General features: G+C 41.6%; 1 protein-coding gene across 1 annotated transcript; it reads left to right on the top strand.

Annotated features, from left to right (window-relative positions):
- Window positions 1–2,657: 2,657 nt before the first annotated feature.
- LOC126512567 (60S ribosomal protein L21-like) lies at window positions 2,658–3,193 on the top strand. The gene has a single exon (XM_050160385.1). The coding sequence runs from the start codon at window positions 2,690–2,692 to the stop codon at window positions 3,170–3,172; it is 483 nt and encodes a 160-aa protein (XP_050016342.1). The 5' UTR covers window positions 2,658–2,689; the 3' UTR covers window positions 3,173–3,193.
- Window positions 3,194–20,656: the final 17,463 nt, after the last annotated feature.

Genomic DNA, 20,656 nt, shown 5'->3' on the forward strand with positions numbered 1-20,656 from the left:
GGTCTTGTGTAGATAACCAAGCTGCTGTGAGTTCATGTGTAAAACAACCAAAAAGAAGTTATTAAGCTTTGGGGATCCCCCCCATCAAGCAGGTAGGTCTCCTGGCACAATGATCCAAAGGCAAATCCTCAACCACTCAACCACCCTTCCCCAAGTCTGCCTAGCTTCTAACTAACTTTTCAGGTCCTGGGTGGGCACAGCAGAAGCCCACCAATGAAAACATGTTATCAGCAAACCACCCATGTGTTCTAAGTAGGGACAGTTTCATGCCAGCAAACATAAAGGAAACTAGGAGATGGTAGACATGAGTAATGGAGTTCCGAAAGGGAGATCTAGATGGCAGATCAAAACCTGCTCCTGCTTTTAAAGCCCCACAAGCTACTGTACAAGCCTGGCCCCAGCTTCATGATAAGACCTCAATTTTAAAAATAAGAGAACGTCTTAACCCAACAGTCATGAGGTTTATTATGGAATCTGGAACAGTCTCAAAACGGAATAAGATATGAAATAATAAGAAAAGTGCCGCTGTATCTTGGTAACTGCCTCCTGATGGTCAGCGTGCCACTTTGTAGTTAAGTCTGCTTGAGGCTTCTGAAAAATTTTTCCCACTCTATCAAAAGCCAAGGTACAAGAACATGTTTACACACATGTGCACTGACAGAGGGTCTGCATCCTCAAAAACGTCAGCCTCAGGACTTGTTGTTTTGATACCCTTCCCTTTCTAGAATTTTCTAGAGGATCATGGGGGAAAAAATACCCTATAAGGGAGACTCCATCCACCATGATTTAGGAGGGGAAAGGGTCACCTTGCTCCATGAATGTGCCACCCACCTCATAAATATTCATTAAAAAATGTTGGCACCTACAAAGAAAGTCTATTACACTCTTTGGAATGTTTGTTCTGTTTTATTTTATTAAATAAGCTTCTGCTTCAACATTCTCTGTTTCTCAGCTGTATTCTTTCCTTCAAGAAGAAAAGAATTGAGAGTATTCCTACCATATCTACCACATGCCCCAAGAATAACACAAAGATCTATCTTAAAATAAATCTTAAATGGCACAGATTATTGTCCAGCTCTCTCCTCTCTGAGGACAGTGGAGTGAGACAGAGGCACCCTGAAGCCTCCTCTGGGATAAAACAGCTCATGAGTGTGGAGAACAAGAGAGAGCCTCCACAGTCCAGCATGGCAGCAGGTCCAGCACGGCAGCCAGTCAAGCCAGTCCACGCAGCTCATGACCAGAGTTGATCTCAGTGACAAGAGAGAGAAGGTGCATCAGATGTCAGGAAGACCGTCCATCTGACTGTCATCCTTGACTGATTGTTGTTCGTGACTTCAAAAGAAATCGTTCCAGACACCAAAAAGATTTTTTAATTTTTTTCTCATATCTATCTCATTTAGTGAAATACATCTTTTTCAAATAAGGCAACACTCCCCTTCTCACTGATTCAGACCTTTCTTGTACTTTAATGTTATTGTTGGAAACCAGCTGGGTCATTTTAAATTTTATTTTCTCTGGGATTTTGAAACATGAATTCCTATCAATTTGCTCAACAACAAGAGCTGACAAACTATGGGACAGAGAGAAAATTCGGGAGCCTGTCTCAGTAAAGTTTTACCAGCACACAGCCACAACCCATCTGTTCAGGGACTGCCCACAGCTGACCTCTGCTTTGAGTAGTTGGGTTAAAGAGTTAAGACAGACCTGCTGAACCAAAAGGCAAAGCTAAATTTGCCAGCCCTTGCTCTAAAAAAAAATTTTAAGAATGCTCCTGAAATATGGTTTTCTTGTTGCATCTGCTTTTCCAGCTCCCTTATCTAAGTTTTTGCATAGTCTTAACTATTTTGCAAAGGGACTGTCTTCATATTTTATTGAACAAGTTCTCCTGGAGGCATTTGGGGGATTGTGAGATACATTCCCAAATAGTGGTTTGAATTAGTGCTGACTGATAGAAACATAACATAAAAATTTAAATATGTAACTTTAAATTCTCCAGCCTCACATTAATAAACGTGAAATCAGCAGGTAGAAGGTGATCGTTTGCTTTTCTGTGTCTCATTCGTGATACGCACTGACCACCTGGGATCACCCAGCCTCTGAGAAAGCATCTAAAAGGAAAAGGAAACACCAGAAATAAAATCAAAGACATTCTGAAGAAATCAAGATCATATTTTTTAAATACTCATTAATACCTTCAGCAGACTTCAAAAAGCCACTGTATAACATTGGACATGACAGTAACTAGCTAAAATGAAAACCTCTTATTACCCAATCAATAGGTGGACTGATAAACCGAACAGACATCTCTCAAAGGAAGAAATACAATGACCAATAAATATTAGAAAAAGTGTTCAACAACCTTAGCTGATGTGGGATTCCCCTCTGTATGCTGTGATTACCATTGGTTAATAAAGAAATTGCTTTGGGTCTATAGCAGGGCAGACAAAGCTAGGCAGGGGAGAGGAGAACTAAACTCAATTCTGGGAGAAAGAAGGTGGAGTCAGGAGATGCCATGTAGCCGCCTGAGGGGAAAGACGCAAGCTGCCAACTGGAACCTTGCTGGTAGGCCACGAGCCTCATGGTAAAATGTAAAACAATAGAAATGGGCTGACCAAATATATAAGAGCTAGCCAATAAGAAGCTAGAGCTACTTTCGGCCGCGGTAGCCATCTTTCAGTAACTCGCCAAAATGACAAACACAAAGGGAAAGAGGAGGGGCACTCGCTATATGTTCTATAGGCCCTTTAGGAAACATGGAGTTGTTCCTTTGGCCACGTACATGCGAATCTACAAGAAGGGCGATATTGTAGACATCAAGGGAATGGGCACTGTTCAAAAAGGAATGCCCCATAAATGTTACCATGGCAAAACCGGAAGAGTCTACAATGTCACCCAGCATGCTGTGGGCATCATTGTAAACAAGCAAGTTAAGGGCAAGATTCTTGCCAAGAGAATTAATGTGCGGATTGAACACATCAAGCACTCAAAGAGCAGAGACAACTTCCTGAAGCGGGTGAAGGAGAACGACCAGAAGAAAAAGGAAGCCAAAGAGAAGGGCACCTGGGTTCAGCTGAAGCGCCAGCCTGCTCCACCCAGAGAAGCACACTTTGTGAGGACTAACGGGAAGGAGCCTGAGCTGCTGGAGCCCATTCCCTATGAATTCATGGCCTGATGTAAAAAAAGAAATAAAAGACCTGGACTATAAAAAAAAAGAAGAAGAAGAAGAAGAAGCTAGAGCTAATAGGCCAAGCCATGATTTAAATAATATAGTTTCTGTGTGGTTATTTCAGGAGTCTGAGCAGCCGGGAATGAATAAGCAGCCTCCTACTACACTTAGTCATAAAGCAAACGCAAGTTAAAACTGCACTGAGATTCCATCTCATCCCAGTGAGAATGGCTGTCATCAAGAAAACAAATGACAGCAAATGCCGGTAAGGGTATGGGGAAAGAGAAGCCCTCACTCACTGCTGGCAGGGTTGTAGACTGGTGTTGACACTATGGAAGTCAGTGTGGAGGATGCTTCCTCAAATAAAGTAAAAATAGAATGACTATATATTCCTGGGTAGACACCATGAATACCTGCACATCCATAGTTACTGCCACACAAGTCACAATAGCTGGGAAATGAAACCAGCCTAGCTGGCCATCAGCAGGTAAATAAAGAATGTGTGGTGTATACATACAATGGAATAATTTTTCAGCCATATAGAAACGTGATACTTGTGGGAGAGTGGTTAGAACAGGAGATCATTGTGTTAAGCAAAATAAGCTAGACTCAGAAAGACAAATATTGCATGTTTTATCTTCTGTGTGGATTCTAGCTCTGTGTGTGTGTGTGTGTGTGTGTGTGTGTGTGTGTGTGTGAAAGTAGAAAAGGAAGGAAGGGATTTCAAGGATAGGGAAGGATAAAATAATGGAATACATATGACATAAAAGCAGAAGAGAACATTATTTGGGAGAGAACAAAGAAATGGCTTAAATAACTCAAAAATATGAAAAAATCAGAACAAACCAAATCCAAATACAATTAATGGCAAGAAAAAAAAGAGACGAGCAGAAATCAATTAATCAGAAACAAAGATATCAATACAAAGAACTGATGAATCTAAGAGCTGGCTTTTTGAGAACTATATTGACAAACCCTTGGCCCAACTCACCAAAAGAAAGAGAGAACTCAAATTAACAGAATCAGAAATGAACAGGGAAACATTGCAACAAACACCAAAGAAGTTCAGAAAATTATAAGAGAATATTTTGGTGTTTTTGAGACAGGGTCTCTCTATATAGTCCTGCCTGTCCTGGAATTTGCTCTGTAGACCAGTTTGGCCTTCAACTCATAGAGATCTGCCTGCCTCTGCCTCCTACGTGTTGGGAATAAAGGTATGCACCATCACAGCCAGCTATAAGAGAACATTTTAAAAACCTGTATACAATGAATCTAGAAAAGAAAAAAGAAATGTATGAACGTCTAGATTCAGTTAAACCACCAAAATTAAACCAAAAAGTAAACAACCTAAACAGGCCCATAAAAAAATGAGGAGATTGAAATAATAATAAAAATCCTTCTAGTTTTTTTTTAAAAATAGCCCAAGGCCAGATGGATTCACAGCAGAATTCTATCAGACATTCAAAGAAGATCTACATTCATTCCTTCTTAAACTATTTTTAAAAATAGAACAGAAGAAACATTCCTAAACTACTTCAACAAAGCCAATAGCACTCTAATACCAAAACCAGGTAAAGATAAAACAGCAACAAAAAAGAAGAGGAAAACTACAGGCCAATATTCCTGATGAACATAGATTCAAAATGCTTAATAAAATATTTGCAAATAGAATACAGAAGTACATCAGAAAGATCATCTACCATGACCAATCTGGCTTTGTCCCTGAGATGTGGGAATGGTTCAACATATACAAGTCACCCAACATAATAAACCACACAAATGGACTTGATAAAATTCACATGATCATCTCAACAGACATAAATTGACAAAATCTAGCACACATTTATGATAAAAGTCCTAGAGAATGTAGGGCTAGAGGGAACATACCTTGATATAATAAAAGCTATACATGAGAAACTCACAGTCGACATTATCCTAAATTGAGAAAAGCTTGAAGCAATTCCACTGAACTAAGGGATGAGATGGGTATATTCATTATTCCCACTGTGGTGGTTTGAAAGAAATTGGCCCCCAAAGTAAGTGGCACTATTAGGAGGTGTGGCTTTGTTGGAGTAACTGTGTCACTGTGGAGGCAGGATTTGAGGTCTCCTATATGCTTAAACCATGCCCAGTGAAGCAGTCTACTTCCTGTTGCCTACATATCAACATGTAGCAGCTCCTTCTCCAGCATCATGTCTGCCTGTTTGCTGCCATGCTCCCTGCCATGGTGATAATTGACTAAACCTCTGAAACTATAAGCCACCAACTCAGTTAAAGATTTTCCTTTATAGGAGTTGCCATGGTCATGGTGCCTCTTTACAGCAATAGAAACCCTAACTAAGACACAAACTCATCTTTGATTTTGTGACAGAAGTACAAGCTGGAGTAATAAGGCGAGAGAAAAGAGTTAATGATATACAAATAGGAAAAGAAGAAGTCAAATTATCCCTATATGCAAATGATATATTGCTATACCTTAGAGATCCCATATTCTAACTAAATCTCTATAACTAAAGTCACTCCCTTCCACACCGCCCAACTAAAACACACACACAAGCTAAACTCCTCCATACTACTTCCTGTCAACCTGTTGCTAACCCCTCCCCTCTGAGCCACGTTAATTTTTTTTTTTTTTTTTTTTTTTTTTTTTTTTTTTTTTTTGGTTTTTCGAGACAGGGTTTCTCTGTGGCTTTGGAGCCTGTCCTGAAACTAGCTCCATAGACCAGGTTGGTCTTGAACTCGCAGAGATCCGCCTGCCTCTGCCTCCCAAGTGCTGGGATTAAAGGCGTGCGCCACCATCACCCGGCTTAATTTTATTTTTAACACAAATGCAGCACATCTTTACACAGTCAACAGATGCAGCAGGAACAAGCATAACACATCTTTGCCTGGTTAAACAAATATTCCACAACAGGTTATGTTAGGATCATATATGTATATACATACATGCATGTAACATTTTTTTAAAAAAAAAGAGGTCATGGATTTGAGAGCAAGGAGGAATTGTGGAAGGGTTTGGAGAGGGGAAGGGGGAAGGGGAAATGATGTGATTATCTTATAATCTCAAAGATAAATAATGGTTTTTAAAAGTTGGACAGAGGGTCTGGAAAGATGGTTCAGCAGTTAAGAACACTGGCTACTCTTCCAAAGAACCTGAGATCAGCTTCCAGCACCCACATCAGGAAGCTCACAACTACATATAACTCCAGCTGCAGGGGATTTGAAGCCATCTCATGGCCTCTACAGGCACACAGGCACACGTGCACACACTCTCGTGCACACACACACACGGGTGGGGGAGGGAGAATAACTGTATATATTCATATAGATACATACACATAAAGAAAAGAATAACCAAGTCTTTTAGTTAAAATATTAACCATAGAAGCAAAGGAGAAGATCCGGATGCTAAGAAAAAAGTATTTAATAATCTACATTTTCTAGCTGGAAATTAATTTTGTAAAACAGCCCAATAAAAACATTAAACTAGGCATAATGAGCATTGGGAAAAAAGAGATAATAGAAAACAACTTCCACTAAAAAATTTTTGCAGTGTTAGAAAGAAATTGAATGCAAAAAATAAATTTTCCAGTACTTAACTGCACCCCCAATTCAAGAATACCATCCTTCAATAAAAAGAACCAGAGTTTCTTGGAAAAAACACCCATCCCCAAGGCTGGGAAGAAAAAACCCAAAGTATTGAACTAGTCTTAATTTTAAGAAATTCTTTTTCAAAAAATTGAAGGGGCAGGCTACCAGTCTCTTCAATATGAATATCAGCTTGTAAAAGAATAGGTCGAGTACCTCTTAGCAAGCAGCTTACAAAAACATTGACTCACAATGGATAAAATTCAGAATATGTGAGCTAAAACATAATAACTCCAGAGAAAATACAAGAACCAGCTTCCTGACCTTGCGGTTGTTGGTGATCTCTCGGGTGCAACACTAAGAGACAGCAGCAAAGCAAAACAGACAAACTGTACTTTATTGAAATTCAAAATAGTTGGTTCATCAAAGAGTATCAAGAAGGCAAACACATCCCGCAGAATGAGAACAAATCTGCAAGTCATGTATCTGATAAGGACCTGACGCCCAGAATCTTGGAAGACTGCCTACCAATTGATAACAAAAAGATGAACTCCAACTAAAAGTGTTTGACTATTTATGCCTGCAATGAATATGCAGAAATGTCAGAAGAATACATTTAGAGATGCTCAATGGCACTGGTCGTCAGGAAAAGCAAAATATTATATCCCCATCACCAGGACCAGCTGTAATTTAAAACAGGAAAAATGGGGCTGGCAAAGAACTGACGATGTTAGAGCCCTTACGCGTTACTAGTGAGATGTAAGATGCTCTTATGCTTCTGGAAAACAGTTCCTCAAAATAAGTGGGAAAGAAGGCTGGGCAGGTAGCTCAGTTGGCAGTGTACTTGCTTGGCATACACGAAGCCCTGGGTTAATCCCCAGCACCATATAAACTGGACACAGTGGCATTCCCTGTAATCCCGGCACTCAGGGAATGGAGGCAGGAGGGTCAGAAGTTCAAGGTCATCCTCAACTGTACAACAAGTTGGCCAACCTGGGTTACGTGAGACCCTGTCTTTAAAAGGGGAAGGGTAGGGATGGATATACATTATAACGATATTATAAACCACTGGATAAATAGAAAACCATAAGTCCAAGGACAGAAAAAAAAACTTTTCAGCGAAATTCCAACCAATCTTTGTGGAAGGAATGAGAGAATTAGAAAATGCCTTTTGGTAAGCATCATAGTAAAAATTTATCCAACCAAGAAGTACCCATGGGGAATAGTCAAAGTTTAGAGAGAAAATAGATACAGTGCCAAGACACTTCCCAACCAAGTACTTAACAATCCCAGAAGGAAAAACTAGCTTCCTTGTTGAAAAAAAGTTCTGACAAGCATCCCTTCAATCAAGTAACCACAGTGTTTTAGTGTTTTTATTATTGTGACAAAGACACCATAACTAAAAGCAGCTAGGGGAGGAAAGAGTTTGTTGAGCTTATACATCCTGATGGCAATCCGTCATTGAGGGAAGCCAAGGCAGGAACTCAAGCAGGACAGAACGTGGAGGCAAGAGCTGAGGCGGCCAGTCTTGGGGGGGATGGTGATTACTGGCTTGCTTCCGAGCTTGCTCATCCCACTTTCTTATTTAACCCAGGACCATTTGCCTATGGGCGACAATGCCCATGGTGGGCTGGGCCCCCCACATCAATCATTAATCAAGAAAATGCCCCACACATGTACCTACCAGCCAATCTCACGGAGGCATTTTTCTCAATTGATGTTCCCTCTTGCCAGGTAATCCTAGCTTGTACCAAGGGGACACAAAGGTAACCAACACACAAAGTTAACATGACCAGCAATGGAACAAAAAAACCACAGAGCTCCTGAGAGAGACTAGAGAAAACCCAGCATCACTGTAATCCGTCAGGGGTGTGAACTTAGCCAAATGCCCCACCTCTTTCCTCTTCTACTCCCTTGTCTGACAAAGAGAGGACACAGAATGGACGATCTCGCATTTCTGCTCAGCGTCTAAGTTTCTATGTTCTAACATTTATTAAATTCCCCTAAATGTGTGTCATGATGATCAGAATTTGGCAGGAGCTGGGACAGGGGAGTGGGAGGTGAGGGGAGACAAGCTTTTCTTTGAATTTAAGTAGTTCGTGTTCTTACATAGCAATTCAGAAAGTACATAAAAAGGCATATATAGCAAGGCTTTTGAACTTGGACTCATTTCAGAGAGAATGCTTGCTGGGAAAGTCCAAATCGGAGAGTTTTTAAAGCAATAATAATCATTCCTTTCAAGGAAATACACCAGTTCAAACCAGGGTAGGAAAGCGATTATGTGGTAATGCGTGCTTATATAAATAAGTACCTGAAAAGGGTCCTTTTTTTTTTCACTCTCTCCCTCTTTCCTTAAGCAATTTTGGGCATGACTGCTCCACCTCGTGACCCCCACTTAAAAGTCTCTAAAGAGTGGGACGAACTCCAGGTCTTTCAGGCAAGGCTCTCACACATTCCAATCACTGAAAGCGTCCTCCGTAGCTCACAGAAATCTCTCCTTGGCCCACAGTCACTGCTCTCTGAAGGGTGAGATTGATGTCATTTAGTTAAGCAGGGGAGAATGGTGCTGTAAAATAACTCAAGCCCTCACAGGGCAATTCGGATGATCAGCAAGCTCATAAATAAATGCAGGCGTGTCAATATTCACCTGGCAAACCATCAAAAGCCGAAGTCTGAGCTGATCTTATTCTGTCATTTGGCTTCAGCTACAGGCCTCTGTGCAAACAGAAACACACTCATCGGCTAATTAGCTATCTTTTAAGACTCAAAGAGCCAATTCACTATACTTTTTTGCTAAATTTTTTATTAGCCAGTCAATATACAGAACGAAGTATGTGAAATCAAACTGTCGGTTAACAGTCATGGTAAAGAATGAGTTACAGGGGCTGAGGGGGGGGGGCTTAGCTCAGTGACAGAGTACTTGCCTGGCACGTGCAAGGACCTATGTTCAATTCTCTGCCCCAGAAAAGAAACAGTGGGGATGGAGTCATCGCAGAGCTGGGGATGTAACTCTGTTCCTTGGTAAAGTGATTATCTTGCAGGACCAAAGCCCTGGGTTTGATCCCTAGCACTGCCTAGAAAGGCTATGATGACTCGGAACTATAATCCTAGCACTCAGGAGACAGGAGATAGAGGGCATCTCTATGACACAGTAGATTCAAGGCCAGTCTGGGATACGTGAGACCCAGAAAGAGACAGACACATCATGGAAGAATGATTCATGGGTTCTTTACTTGTTCGTGGTCTCCTTTTTAAATTATTCATCTTCCTAGTGTGTGTCCCACATTATCGTTACTGGTCCCACACCCATACACATGTGGGCAGTGCCAGTTGGACTTGGTGGGTCACCAAAAGAAGGATATGAATTCGGAAGGGGCATATTAGAGGGATTGGATGGCAAAATGGAAGGTAGGGATGATCATATTTTATTATAAACATGTGTGAAATGTTCAAATATAAGGAAAATGTCAAAATCACCCTCAAGGGACTATAGGCACTCAGACAGCACAGGCCTCTCTGCTCATCGCCTATGTCCTGTCTGTCTTAAGATCCTGCCAGCCCTGCCTTTTCAAATGCCTCAAGAATCCAGTCCTCTCCTGCTGCCTTCCAGGCCAGACTCACCACACCCCGCCTGCTTTAGTCCAACAGACCTTAATAGAGAGCATCTTTTTTAAAATTTTATTGATTTTTATTGAGCTCTACATTTTTCTCTGTTCCCCTCCCTTTACCCTACCCTTCACCCTCTCCCAAGGTCCCCATGCTCCCAATTTACTCAGGAGATCTTGTCTTTTTCTACTTCCCATGTAGATTAGATCCATGTATGTCTCTCTTACGGTCCTCATTGTTGTCTAAGTTCTCTGGGATTGTGATTTGTAGGCTGGTTTTCTTTGCTTTATGTTTAAAAAACACTTATGAGTGAATACATGTGATAATTGTCTTTCTGTGTCCAAATTGCCTCACTCAAAATGATGTTTTCTAGCTCCATCCATTTGCCAGCAAAATTCAAGATGTCGGGGTTTTTTTTCTGCTGTGTAGTACTCCATTGTGTAAATGTACAACATTTTTCTTATCCATTCTTCAGTCGAGGGGCATTTAGGTTGTTTCCAGGTTCTGGCTATGACAAACAGAAGAATCTAAAATGGCTGAAAGACATTTAAGGAAATGCTCAACATCCTTAGTCATCAGAGAAATGCAAATCAAAACAACTCTGAGATTCCATCTTACAACTGTAAGAATGGCCAAGATCACTGATGACAACTTATGCTGGAGAGGTTGTGGGGTAAAGAGAACACTCATGCATTGCTACTGGGAGTGCAAGCTGATACAGCCCCTTTGGATGTCAGTGTGGAAATTTCTCAGAAAATTAAGAAACAACCTTCCTCAAGACCCAGTAATAATACCATTTTGGGGTATATATTCAAAGGATGCTCAATTGTGCCACAAGGACATGTGCTCAACTATGAGAGCATCTGTTTGTTTGTTTGTTTGTTTGTTTGTTTGTTTTTCAAGACAAGGTTTCTCTGTAGCTTTTGGAGCCTGGAGCTCGCTCTGTAGCCCAGACTAACCTCGAACTCACAGAGGTCCGCTTGCCTCTGCCTCCTGAGTGCTGGGATTAGTGGCATGTGCCACCACCGCCTAATTTCAGAGAGCATCTTATATAGCTTACCAAGCCTTTCAAATTCCACTATCATTCTGCAGCATAATGGTGTCTCCATCTTTATGTTTGACCCAAATTCTTTCCACTCAAGAGATCTTTAGCCTCACTCATGGGACAAGAGCAAACACTCTCCTGCAGGTCTTCTTTGGGCTCCCACCAGTCCATTCTTAGACATAATTTTTTTATGTACAGTCCTAACTCCCTCATCTTCACTGCAATCCAGCCACATAATTCTACGTGTCCCCCTTTCATTATAAGAAATCCTACTGAATTGCTTCTCTTAAGGCCAATTACCCTAAAAAGAACCAAAAAAAAAACATATCTTCAAAAATTCCTCAAGGAATAACCCCTGAGTCCCATTGGCTGGCATCCTTCCTCTGCTAGCCCTCTAGAAGATAGAATTCGCCAGAATCAGACTTCAGCATTCGTCTTCCTATTTCCATCCCATCCCGAGATGATCTCATCCAGTCCCATAAATATCCTTGCACTGACAATTCCCAAATAAATATCTTCATCATAGCTCGCTTTCATGAGCTGCAAAACCAAGCTTCCAACATACATTCAGAATTTTCCTGGGCAGACCAAACGTGGCATGTCCAATGATTTCCCCCACTCAATCAATTATACACCAACTACCTCATTACTCAAGTTCAAATGTTTGGACGCAGGCCACGGAAGCACACACCAGTAATCTCGGGAATTAAGAGGTGGACAGGAGGATAGGAAGTTCAAGGTCATCTTCAGCTATGTAATGAGTTCAAGAACAACCTGAGCTACAGGAGACCCTGCCTCAAAAAATAAGTTTGAATTCATTTTTTCCCAAACATTCACTTTATCTTCTAACATCTAATCACACAGTACACCTCTATCTCTCTAAACTTTAGAGCGATAAATTTTGGAGTCTAAAATAACCCTACATTGCTCCTCTGGAATCTACCTTAATCTAAATTACTAATATTTCTTCCCAGCATTAATATAATAGACGGATTATTCAGAGTAGCAGAGCTATATCAAGAAGCATAATTTGGCAAGAAAGTCACTTAGAGCAAGCTTAAAGTCGTTGGATATTCTGCCTACCTATCTCCACCTGTCCCTATGTCCATCTCCATTTCCAGTACTGGGGATTGAACCCAAGGCCTCAAGCATGCTGTGCAAATATTCTACCACTAATCTACATCCCAAGTCCTTTCTTTACTTTGAAACATGGTAGCCAAATACAGCCAAACATACCTTGAGTTTGCAGCCCCCATGCCTCAGGCCCCTGAGTATCTGGAATCACAGGCCTGTGCCATCACGTGCCCCTGTTGTAATAAACAAGTAGGCACAACATATAGTAAAAAATAAATAAATAAATAAATAAATAAAATAAAAATAAAAATCTAGAGGCTAGAAGGAAAGTGTTTTTTCCTATGGGAGGTCATGATCCAAGGGGATGGGAAAGTTGGTCTATATTTCTAGCCCTCAACTTGTCTCCTCTATAAATAAAGAAGTTATACTAGATGGTCTCTGGGGCCTCTTAAAGTTCTAGAAATCTATTAAAGATGTTTATTGAAAAAATGCTACATTCCTTGCTCTTAAAAGTCAGGAAACTCAATATTTTCTATTTCCCTGAAGGACAAAAGCAAATTTGGTTTTTTTTTTTTTTTACAAGGTCTTCCCTTGGTCCTTATCTCTCAGAGGTCAGTAGCTTCCAATAGAAAAAAAAATGTGTCTCTGTCTTACAGTAGCCTGAGTGTTTGACTAAAGCCTATAGCTATCCTAAATCCTTCTTAAGTAAGACAAACAGATACCAAGAAGGTAGTGTCTGTAACAGCCCAGTGGGCTGCTTAACATGAAGGCCACCATTTACAGGGCAATGTGTTCCAGGTTCTGGGTTAAGGCATTTTCAATCCATCCTTATGTTCATTACTTTCCTCATTGCTGTGATTAAAATACCAAACAGATTTCAGGAAGGAGGGGCTTATTTGAGCTCAGAGTTTAAGGGTACAGTCTATCATGGTGGGAAGTCACAGCAGTGGGAGTTGACCATATTGGATCTGTCATTAGGAGACAGAAGAAGATGAATGTTTATGCCAAGCCCATTATCTTCTTTTACCTCAGTCATAACCTCAGCCCACCTGGGGTAGATCTTCACAACTTCACTATGGAGAGTAGATTCACCTAATCTAGATAACCCCACACAGGCATACCCAGAAAGCTGTTCTTATGGTGATTCTAAATTAATCCCACCAAGTTAACAATCAAGAGCATCACAATTATTGGAGCTGGAGAAATAGCTTAGTGGTTAAGAAGACTGACTGCTCTCACAAAAAAACCAGGTTCATTTCCCAGCACAAACATACATGCAGGCAAAACACCAATGCACATAAAATGCAGAGAGAGAGAGAGAGAGAGAGAGAGAGAGAGAGAGAGAGAGAGAGAGAGAGAGAGAGAGAGAGACCTAAAGGCCATGGCTAATAGATTTCATATTAACAGGTAAAATAAATTTGGAGCCAGTTTCAGCTGACTTAAAAAACTCAGTGCAAGACAATGTTATACCACAGTACTGTTAGCAGTAATCAAAATATGAGTGGCTGTTTCCAAGTTCTTGGTCTCTTATTCAAAGACCTAAATTAAAATCTCATACATATTGCAAAATACCAAGGAAACTTTATTCAAAGCAAGGCAATAATACAGCTCGGAAATAAATATGGTCAGAAGTGACAAGAGGTCGAGGGAGTGAAAGTACTCGAAAGCCCTGGTTTCCTTTTATAGAGTTCAAGCAAAGAGAAGGTTTAGTTGCTAAGGGGTATATCTGGTGGGTCCCTATTCTGAGTAATAGATTGAAGTATATAACTTTTCCTTTCCTGTCTATGTCCCGTCCCATGATTCCTCTAAATTTAATAATATGCATGCCCAATTATGCATGATCATAAAATGGTAAATAAAAGAGTAAAAGTTCAATTAGAGGATACACACAATTTGCCTTGTTGCACATGTACCCAAAACCAGGCTAGACTGGACTGACCCATTGTCCATGGTTCCCAAATGTTTTGGGATACATTTGAGTAGACTCTGTCTGTATGATGGCCATTAAGGAAAGGAGAACCCTATTAGACTGTTTGGAGTGTGTGGTGTATGTAGCTTGCTGAAGTTGGGAGTCCCCAGTTGCTAACAGATAGTCCATTGTTCAGAGAGGTTTTTAGGTGCACAGTATATGCATTAGTAAAACAGGAAAGAATAGCCCATACCAAGTGGAGACCCAAGCAGCTCAGCTATTCCCTACGCATGCTTGTTTCAGTTCCTCTCTCTTGGCATTCTGGATGCCTGCAGCGAATCTCTCTCCCTCTTACACTGGCAATACAATGGGTCCTGATGTCCTGCAGACCACACCCTATCCTCCTCCTGACCCAAGAGGGTCCACTTCCCTATAAGAGTTTGAGTCAAGTGAGCATTCAGTGTGAACCCTTGGCTAGGGAAGGCATGACGAGAATCATCTTATACATCCAAGACTGCTTAGCGTTGCAAAGTAAAAGGCCAGGCTGGGGTAGAAATATTAGGGTGAGAGACCAGGGATATGGTCAGAATTCAAAAACTGAAGTTTCATTTACATAATCTCATTGCTATCAGCAGGAAATTGAGAGAGCTGTTGGGGAAGCACTGACACCCCTAGAGAATCACCTTAGAAAATAGATTTTAAAAATGGTTTAATTAAGACTCTAGGTATTTAAGTGAAGTAACGGGTCAGCACACTTACGGAGGAATTTCCCTTTTTAAAATGCTTCAAAAGATTTTCAGCAATAGAATTTAATTCGCAGCCCTGTCTCCTGAGCTACATCAGAGCAGAATCAACTCTCCGGCAGTTTTCCTACCTGAGGAATTGGTGCTTTTCCTAGCCAACGGGATCAGTTGGCAGAGTCTCTGAAACTCTGCCCCAAATTTCTCAGAGAAGTCCCTTTAGGAAGCTAGAAGCCCCTTCCTGACTGAGACTACTGAAGTCTTCAGACGCCTTCCTCAGTCGAGGACGGCGCTGCGAGAACTGACATCGGAAGTTCATTCGTCCTCAACCCAGTCGCGGGGGGCTGGATTGGTAAAGTTGGCTAAAACAGTTTTAGAAAAACAGATTGACTCAAAATACTCTCTGGGATATTCTTCCACCTCGGAGGAAAAGCAGTGAGGGACGAGGAAGGGGGAAGGTACACAGGCGCTGCAAGGTCATCGAGGTGACGCGCGTGAACTTCCAGCTGAGGCTGCCAGTCCTCAGAGCAGAGGCAGCCGGTACCAGCAGAATGTATGTTTGAGAAGCCAAGCCTCAAACCACGAAAGAGGGACAGCCTGAGAGGTGGAGGGGGCAAGGAATAGTTGAAGCCTTAAATATACTGCTCAGGAGACTTGTTCAGGGGCAAAAGGGTCATGGCCATGCTGTTGCCTTGATGTTCTAGACCTGTTTCCTCTCACTGGTGTGGTCTGGGAAAAGAGAATTAGGAACACAATGACAACAGAATACCTACAGGGATAATACTTGCTTCTTTTGTGCTCTCAATATAAATATTCTCCCACCCTATCTAAGAAGTGGCACCAATAGTTTCTGGTTTATTCTATTTAGTCAGCATCAACACACAGTTAAAAATAAAAGAAATTGACCTAAAATCTTATAATAATGACAGTAACATAAAATCCAGGTAAACAAACAAATTCTTTCCTTCCTTTTACTAAAGAAAGGTACTATTATTGCCTCTCCCTACTAATAAAGCATAAGTACCTTATGCATACTATAGAACTCTCATTTTTTCCTTCTTCCTTTTCAAAATGAACTTTCAAATTCCAATTTTCTTCAAAGTGCATTGAGACATGACATTCTGAGCCATCACTGGGCGGCATAAAGGGGAGGGTAATAGCTATAATTAAGTCTGTTTGTATACCAGACAGACTTAAATATCACCGCAGCTATGCCACCGGAGAAGCTCTGAAAGACGGCCAGTTCTTATCTGTGTGGTATTTGTCACAAGGAAAGAGATTCACTGCAGTTCCTGTCTGGGGGGAAAAAATTACTTCCTGGACTAATGCAAGATCGTGCACTTACCAAAGGGAGAAATGAACCATCGTTGTGCACTGAATGATAAGATGTGCTGACTTCCAGCTGTCAGCCTCTGCCCCAGAATCCTGACCTATCACAGAAACAGAACATATACACGCACCTGCAAAATCATATCACCTTACATTCTGCTGCTGGTGCCCGCCACTGAGAAAGCATCAGAGAAGGAAAGTTCCACACGTGTGCAGTCTGCTGCAGAAACAAGATACCTGTTCAGCTCCTACTTCAAGCTCAGAACGAAGCTAGAATGTGAAACTGAAATTTCTCCTCGCAACCCTTACTTCAAATGAGTTGTGTTCGTTAATTCCCCCTCTAACACTGTCAGGTATCTTTTAACCTTAGCTGTGCTCTTTCCTTTTCTTTTGAGACAGGGTCTCTCTGCTTAACAGCTCTGGCTGTCCTGGAGCTTGCTGTGTAGATCAGACTGGCCTGGAGCTCACAGAGATCCATCCGCCTGCCTCTGCCTCCTGAGTGCTGGGATTAATGGTGTGCACCACCATCACTGGGTTTCATCTTAGCTTTTAAGGAGATAAAAATCAATATTTATCTTTGTTCCTATATGTTTTAAGGCTCACTTGCCCCTAAGTTTGTGATTATACAGTTGCCCTTCAATGTAGAAGTGTTTACACACATTTTGCAATGAAATTTCATTTCATAATCTGGTCCTTTGGAGACCCTGAAGTCCAACCAATTCATTCTGGAAATCCGTCTCTTTGGTCAAAGTACTCCTGAGAAAGCCACCTGTCACCATCCACCTAGATCATTACCTGGCAACGGGAGCAGAGCTGGTATTTGCTGGTACCGCCCTACACACTGTTTCGAGGCAGCATCTGTTCTGATAAGTTTTGGCTTCTTTTCTGCATCTCAGTTTTGAAATACCTTTAGCGCCCTGCACAGTCAAAGGAACTCTTTCCAAGTTCAATGATCAAGTAGCCCTGGCTACTTTTTGTCTTAAATGAGAAGCTATCTCTATCAGATGGGAATGTAGACAAGTCTACAGGGCATTTCCTTGATTAACTGTTGATGTGGGGGAGCACCCCCCTGTGGGTGGTACCATCCTTGGGCGGGTGGCCCTGGGTTGCATAAACAGCAAGCTAAATGAGTCATGGAGAGTGGGTCCATGGCAGCATTTCTCTGTGGCCTCTGTTTCAGTTCCTGACTTCAGGTTTCTTTCTGGAACTCCTGTATCAACTCCATTCAATGATGGACCAGAACCTGGGTTATAGAAGTCACATAAACTCTTTCATGTCCAAGTTGTTTCTTGTTATGCCAATTATCTCAGCAGCAGAAAAAAAAATAGAACACTGTAGAGAGCTGCGTAGAGCAGAACCTGATGGCAATGGCTAAGGCCTGACTCAAGCTATTATCACGCAATGATTGTCAGCTGCTTGCATATGCGTGGACCTATAGGCAGGGCCCACGTGGCAATCCGGGGTTGGTAGCCCATGCCTACTTAAGGGCTGGGAGAGGTTTGCCCGGGGAGAGAGAGAAAAAGGGAGAGAGAGAGAGAGAGAGAGAGAGAGAGAGAGAGAGAGAGAGAGAGAGAGAGNAGAGAGAGAGAGAGAGAGAGAGAGAGAGAGAAAGAGAACAAGGTCCTGAATAAAACTGCTTGCAAGAAGAGCTCTGGTGTTGCGTCTTCCTTGCTGGTCGAGGTGGGCACGACAGAACACAAGTCTTTCAAAACTAAATGTACCCAGGAATGGTGGTGCATGCCTTTAGTAAAAGAACTCAAGAGACATGTAGAAGCAGGTGGATTTTTCTGTGAGTTCAAATGATCTACATAGCAAGTTCCAAGCCATCCAAAGTTACATGGTGAGATATGTCTCTAAAAAAGAAACCAAAAAAAAAAAATTACCCGATACCTGAATTCATTGGCTCTGGGGTTAGCTTCATGAATACTTTGTAATGGTCCCCACCTCATGAGAGACAACCAGCCCATCTATACACTCTCTAGCTGCCACCACAGCTCACCATGACGCGCTGAGTAAAACATACAGGATCCTTGTTTATAGGCTACAAATACAGGATCCTTGCCACCTTCCCCCTCCATTCATTCTTCCAACCTCCTTCTTTGCCTTCACATCAGAACTCCCAGAAGCCTCTGCTCCGTTGTTCCTTGGAAAGTAGCCATGGGGAGGCACCAGTGATGCCCAGCTGTCTTCATCAGTGTGCTCTTTCTTGGTTGATTCATCTGCAGCTCTTCGCTGCGGTTCTCATATCTCTTCTCTCAACCAAATAACTTTCTCCTTTCTCCATGGTCCTCTAAAGCCCCGACACTCCCAAGATCTTTGTTGTGTCTATACCCCTACTTAGGATGATTATGTCCATTTCTGGCTCTCTATCCATACCCAAGACTGCAGATGTGTAAAACTAAACTTAAATCTGGAGTTTGACTGTGTTCAACAATGGCTCCATCCCGCAACCACTCTCTGAAGCCAAAAAACCCGCAGCTAATTCTGATTTCTAGTTTCCCATGAGTCCTTGTGTTCGGTGTCTCAATAATCCATTCCCTTCTGTTTTTCCTTCTTAGTATGCTCTGAATCTCCCCCTTTCCTTTCCCACAGCCCCCGTCATAGCTGAACCCCTACTATTCCTCCCCTAAGCTTCTCCACCGATTTCTGGTCGCTTAGCTTTCTCCTGATTCTCCCCCAATGACATTAGATATTTCAGAAATAAAGCTACACCTATAAATACTCAGACACTCATAATCTAAAGGCTGCCATAGCTGTGATGTACCCCTGATAACATGTTCTTACGTGTTGGATAATTTTTCTCCCATGCAGACTATCAGGCAGTTGGGAACAACTTTTAAATCTTAGTGAACTTGGGTGATACGATACCTAATGGAGTAGATTCTCATTTGATATTTGATGAATGGATTAATTAGGAGGTGCCGCTGACTTAGTCACCATCCTGTTGCTGTGAAGAGACACCATAACCAAAGCAATTCTTACAGAAGAGAGCATTTCATCGGTGGCCTGCTTATGGTTTTAGAATTAGTTCTTTATTCTCGTGGCAGGGGCATGGCCAGAACATGGTGGTACTCATGTTGGAACAGTAGCTGAGAACTACATTCCGATCTGCAGGCAGAGAGGGGGGGATGGAGAAAAGGAGAAGGAGATGGAAAGAGAGAAAGAAACACTGGAACAGGTGTGGGCTTGTTGAGACCTCCAAGCCCACCATCAGTTATATACTTCCTCCAGCGGCCACACCCTCTGATCCTTCTCAAATACTGCCACTCCATGAGGACTAAGATTCAAATATATGAGCTTCTGGGAACCATTCTTATTCAAGTCACCACAAGTACTTGCATTAGCTGAGAGGAACAGAAAAAATGAAAGTGGAGATTCGGTGTACCTAAATAAGGCTTCCTGGTGGGAGGGAGAAGAGATAATGTAACCGAGGTCTCCCTGACCTTATTAGATAAAGCATCTTTTTTGAGAATCTGATGGAAATTTAGGTGCTTTCTCTCAAAAGAAAAAAAAATGTATGTATACCCATCACACGTTATTCTGTATTTTACTCAAAGGGCTCAATCCGCAGACATCTTAAGGATCCATACTGATGTCACAGAGAAGCAGATGGGGGTGGAGGACCAGAGTGTAGATGACTGTAGTGAATTCATGCAGAAAGAAGAGGGAAATTGCCCTGCATGGTACATTGTACAAACTACTTAAATAAAAATTAGACTCGTTGAGAGAAAAAAAATACATTTTTACTTAAAAAGTACTTTGGGGAGACATTTCAATGATAGGGCAGTTGCCACACCTCACAGTTATAAGAGCACAGACTGACAGAAGACACTTCACAAGAGAAGATACTGAAGATGAAGGAAAGTGATAAGTGTCAAAGTACCTGATGTATGTCAAATACATCAAACCCAAGTACGTTATATCAAGGAGATACACTATTCGTGACTTTTGAAAACAGTATGCTGCTACCTTAGCCTGATGACCTGAGTTCAGTCCCCAGAGCATAAGTAAATTTGAATGGAGAAAACTCACTTCTCAAAGTTGCCCTCTGACTGCACATGCACACCATAGTGCATGCACAGGCATGTGCACATACGGTATAAACAAATAATAGAGCCAATAAAACCAACAAATGCAATCAAAGTAAGATACATTCCAAGGAGAATAATTAAAATACTAAATTGGTATTGAAAAATACG

This window comes from Alexandromys fortis, unplaced genomic scaffold (assembly GCF_014885135.2).
Source record: "Alexandromys fortis isolate MF-2015 unplaced genomic scaffold, M_Fortis_MF-2015_v1.1 scaffold_76, whole genome shotgun sequence".
NCBI classification, from domain to species: domain Eukaryota; kingdom Metazoa; phylum Chordata; class Mammalia; order Rodentia; family Cricetidae; genus Alexandromys; species Alexandromys fortis.

What these genes read in the sequence shown, in the direction of transcription:
- LOC126512567 (XM_050160385.1), top strand. Translation starts at nt 2,690, where the DNA reads ATGACAAACACAAAGGGAAAGAGGAGGGGCACTCGCTATATGTTCTAT.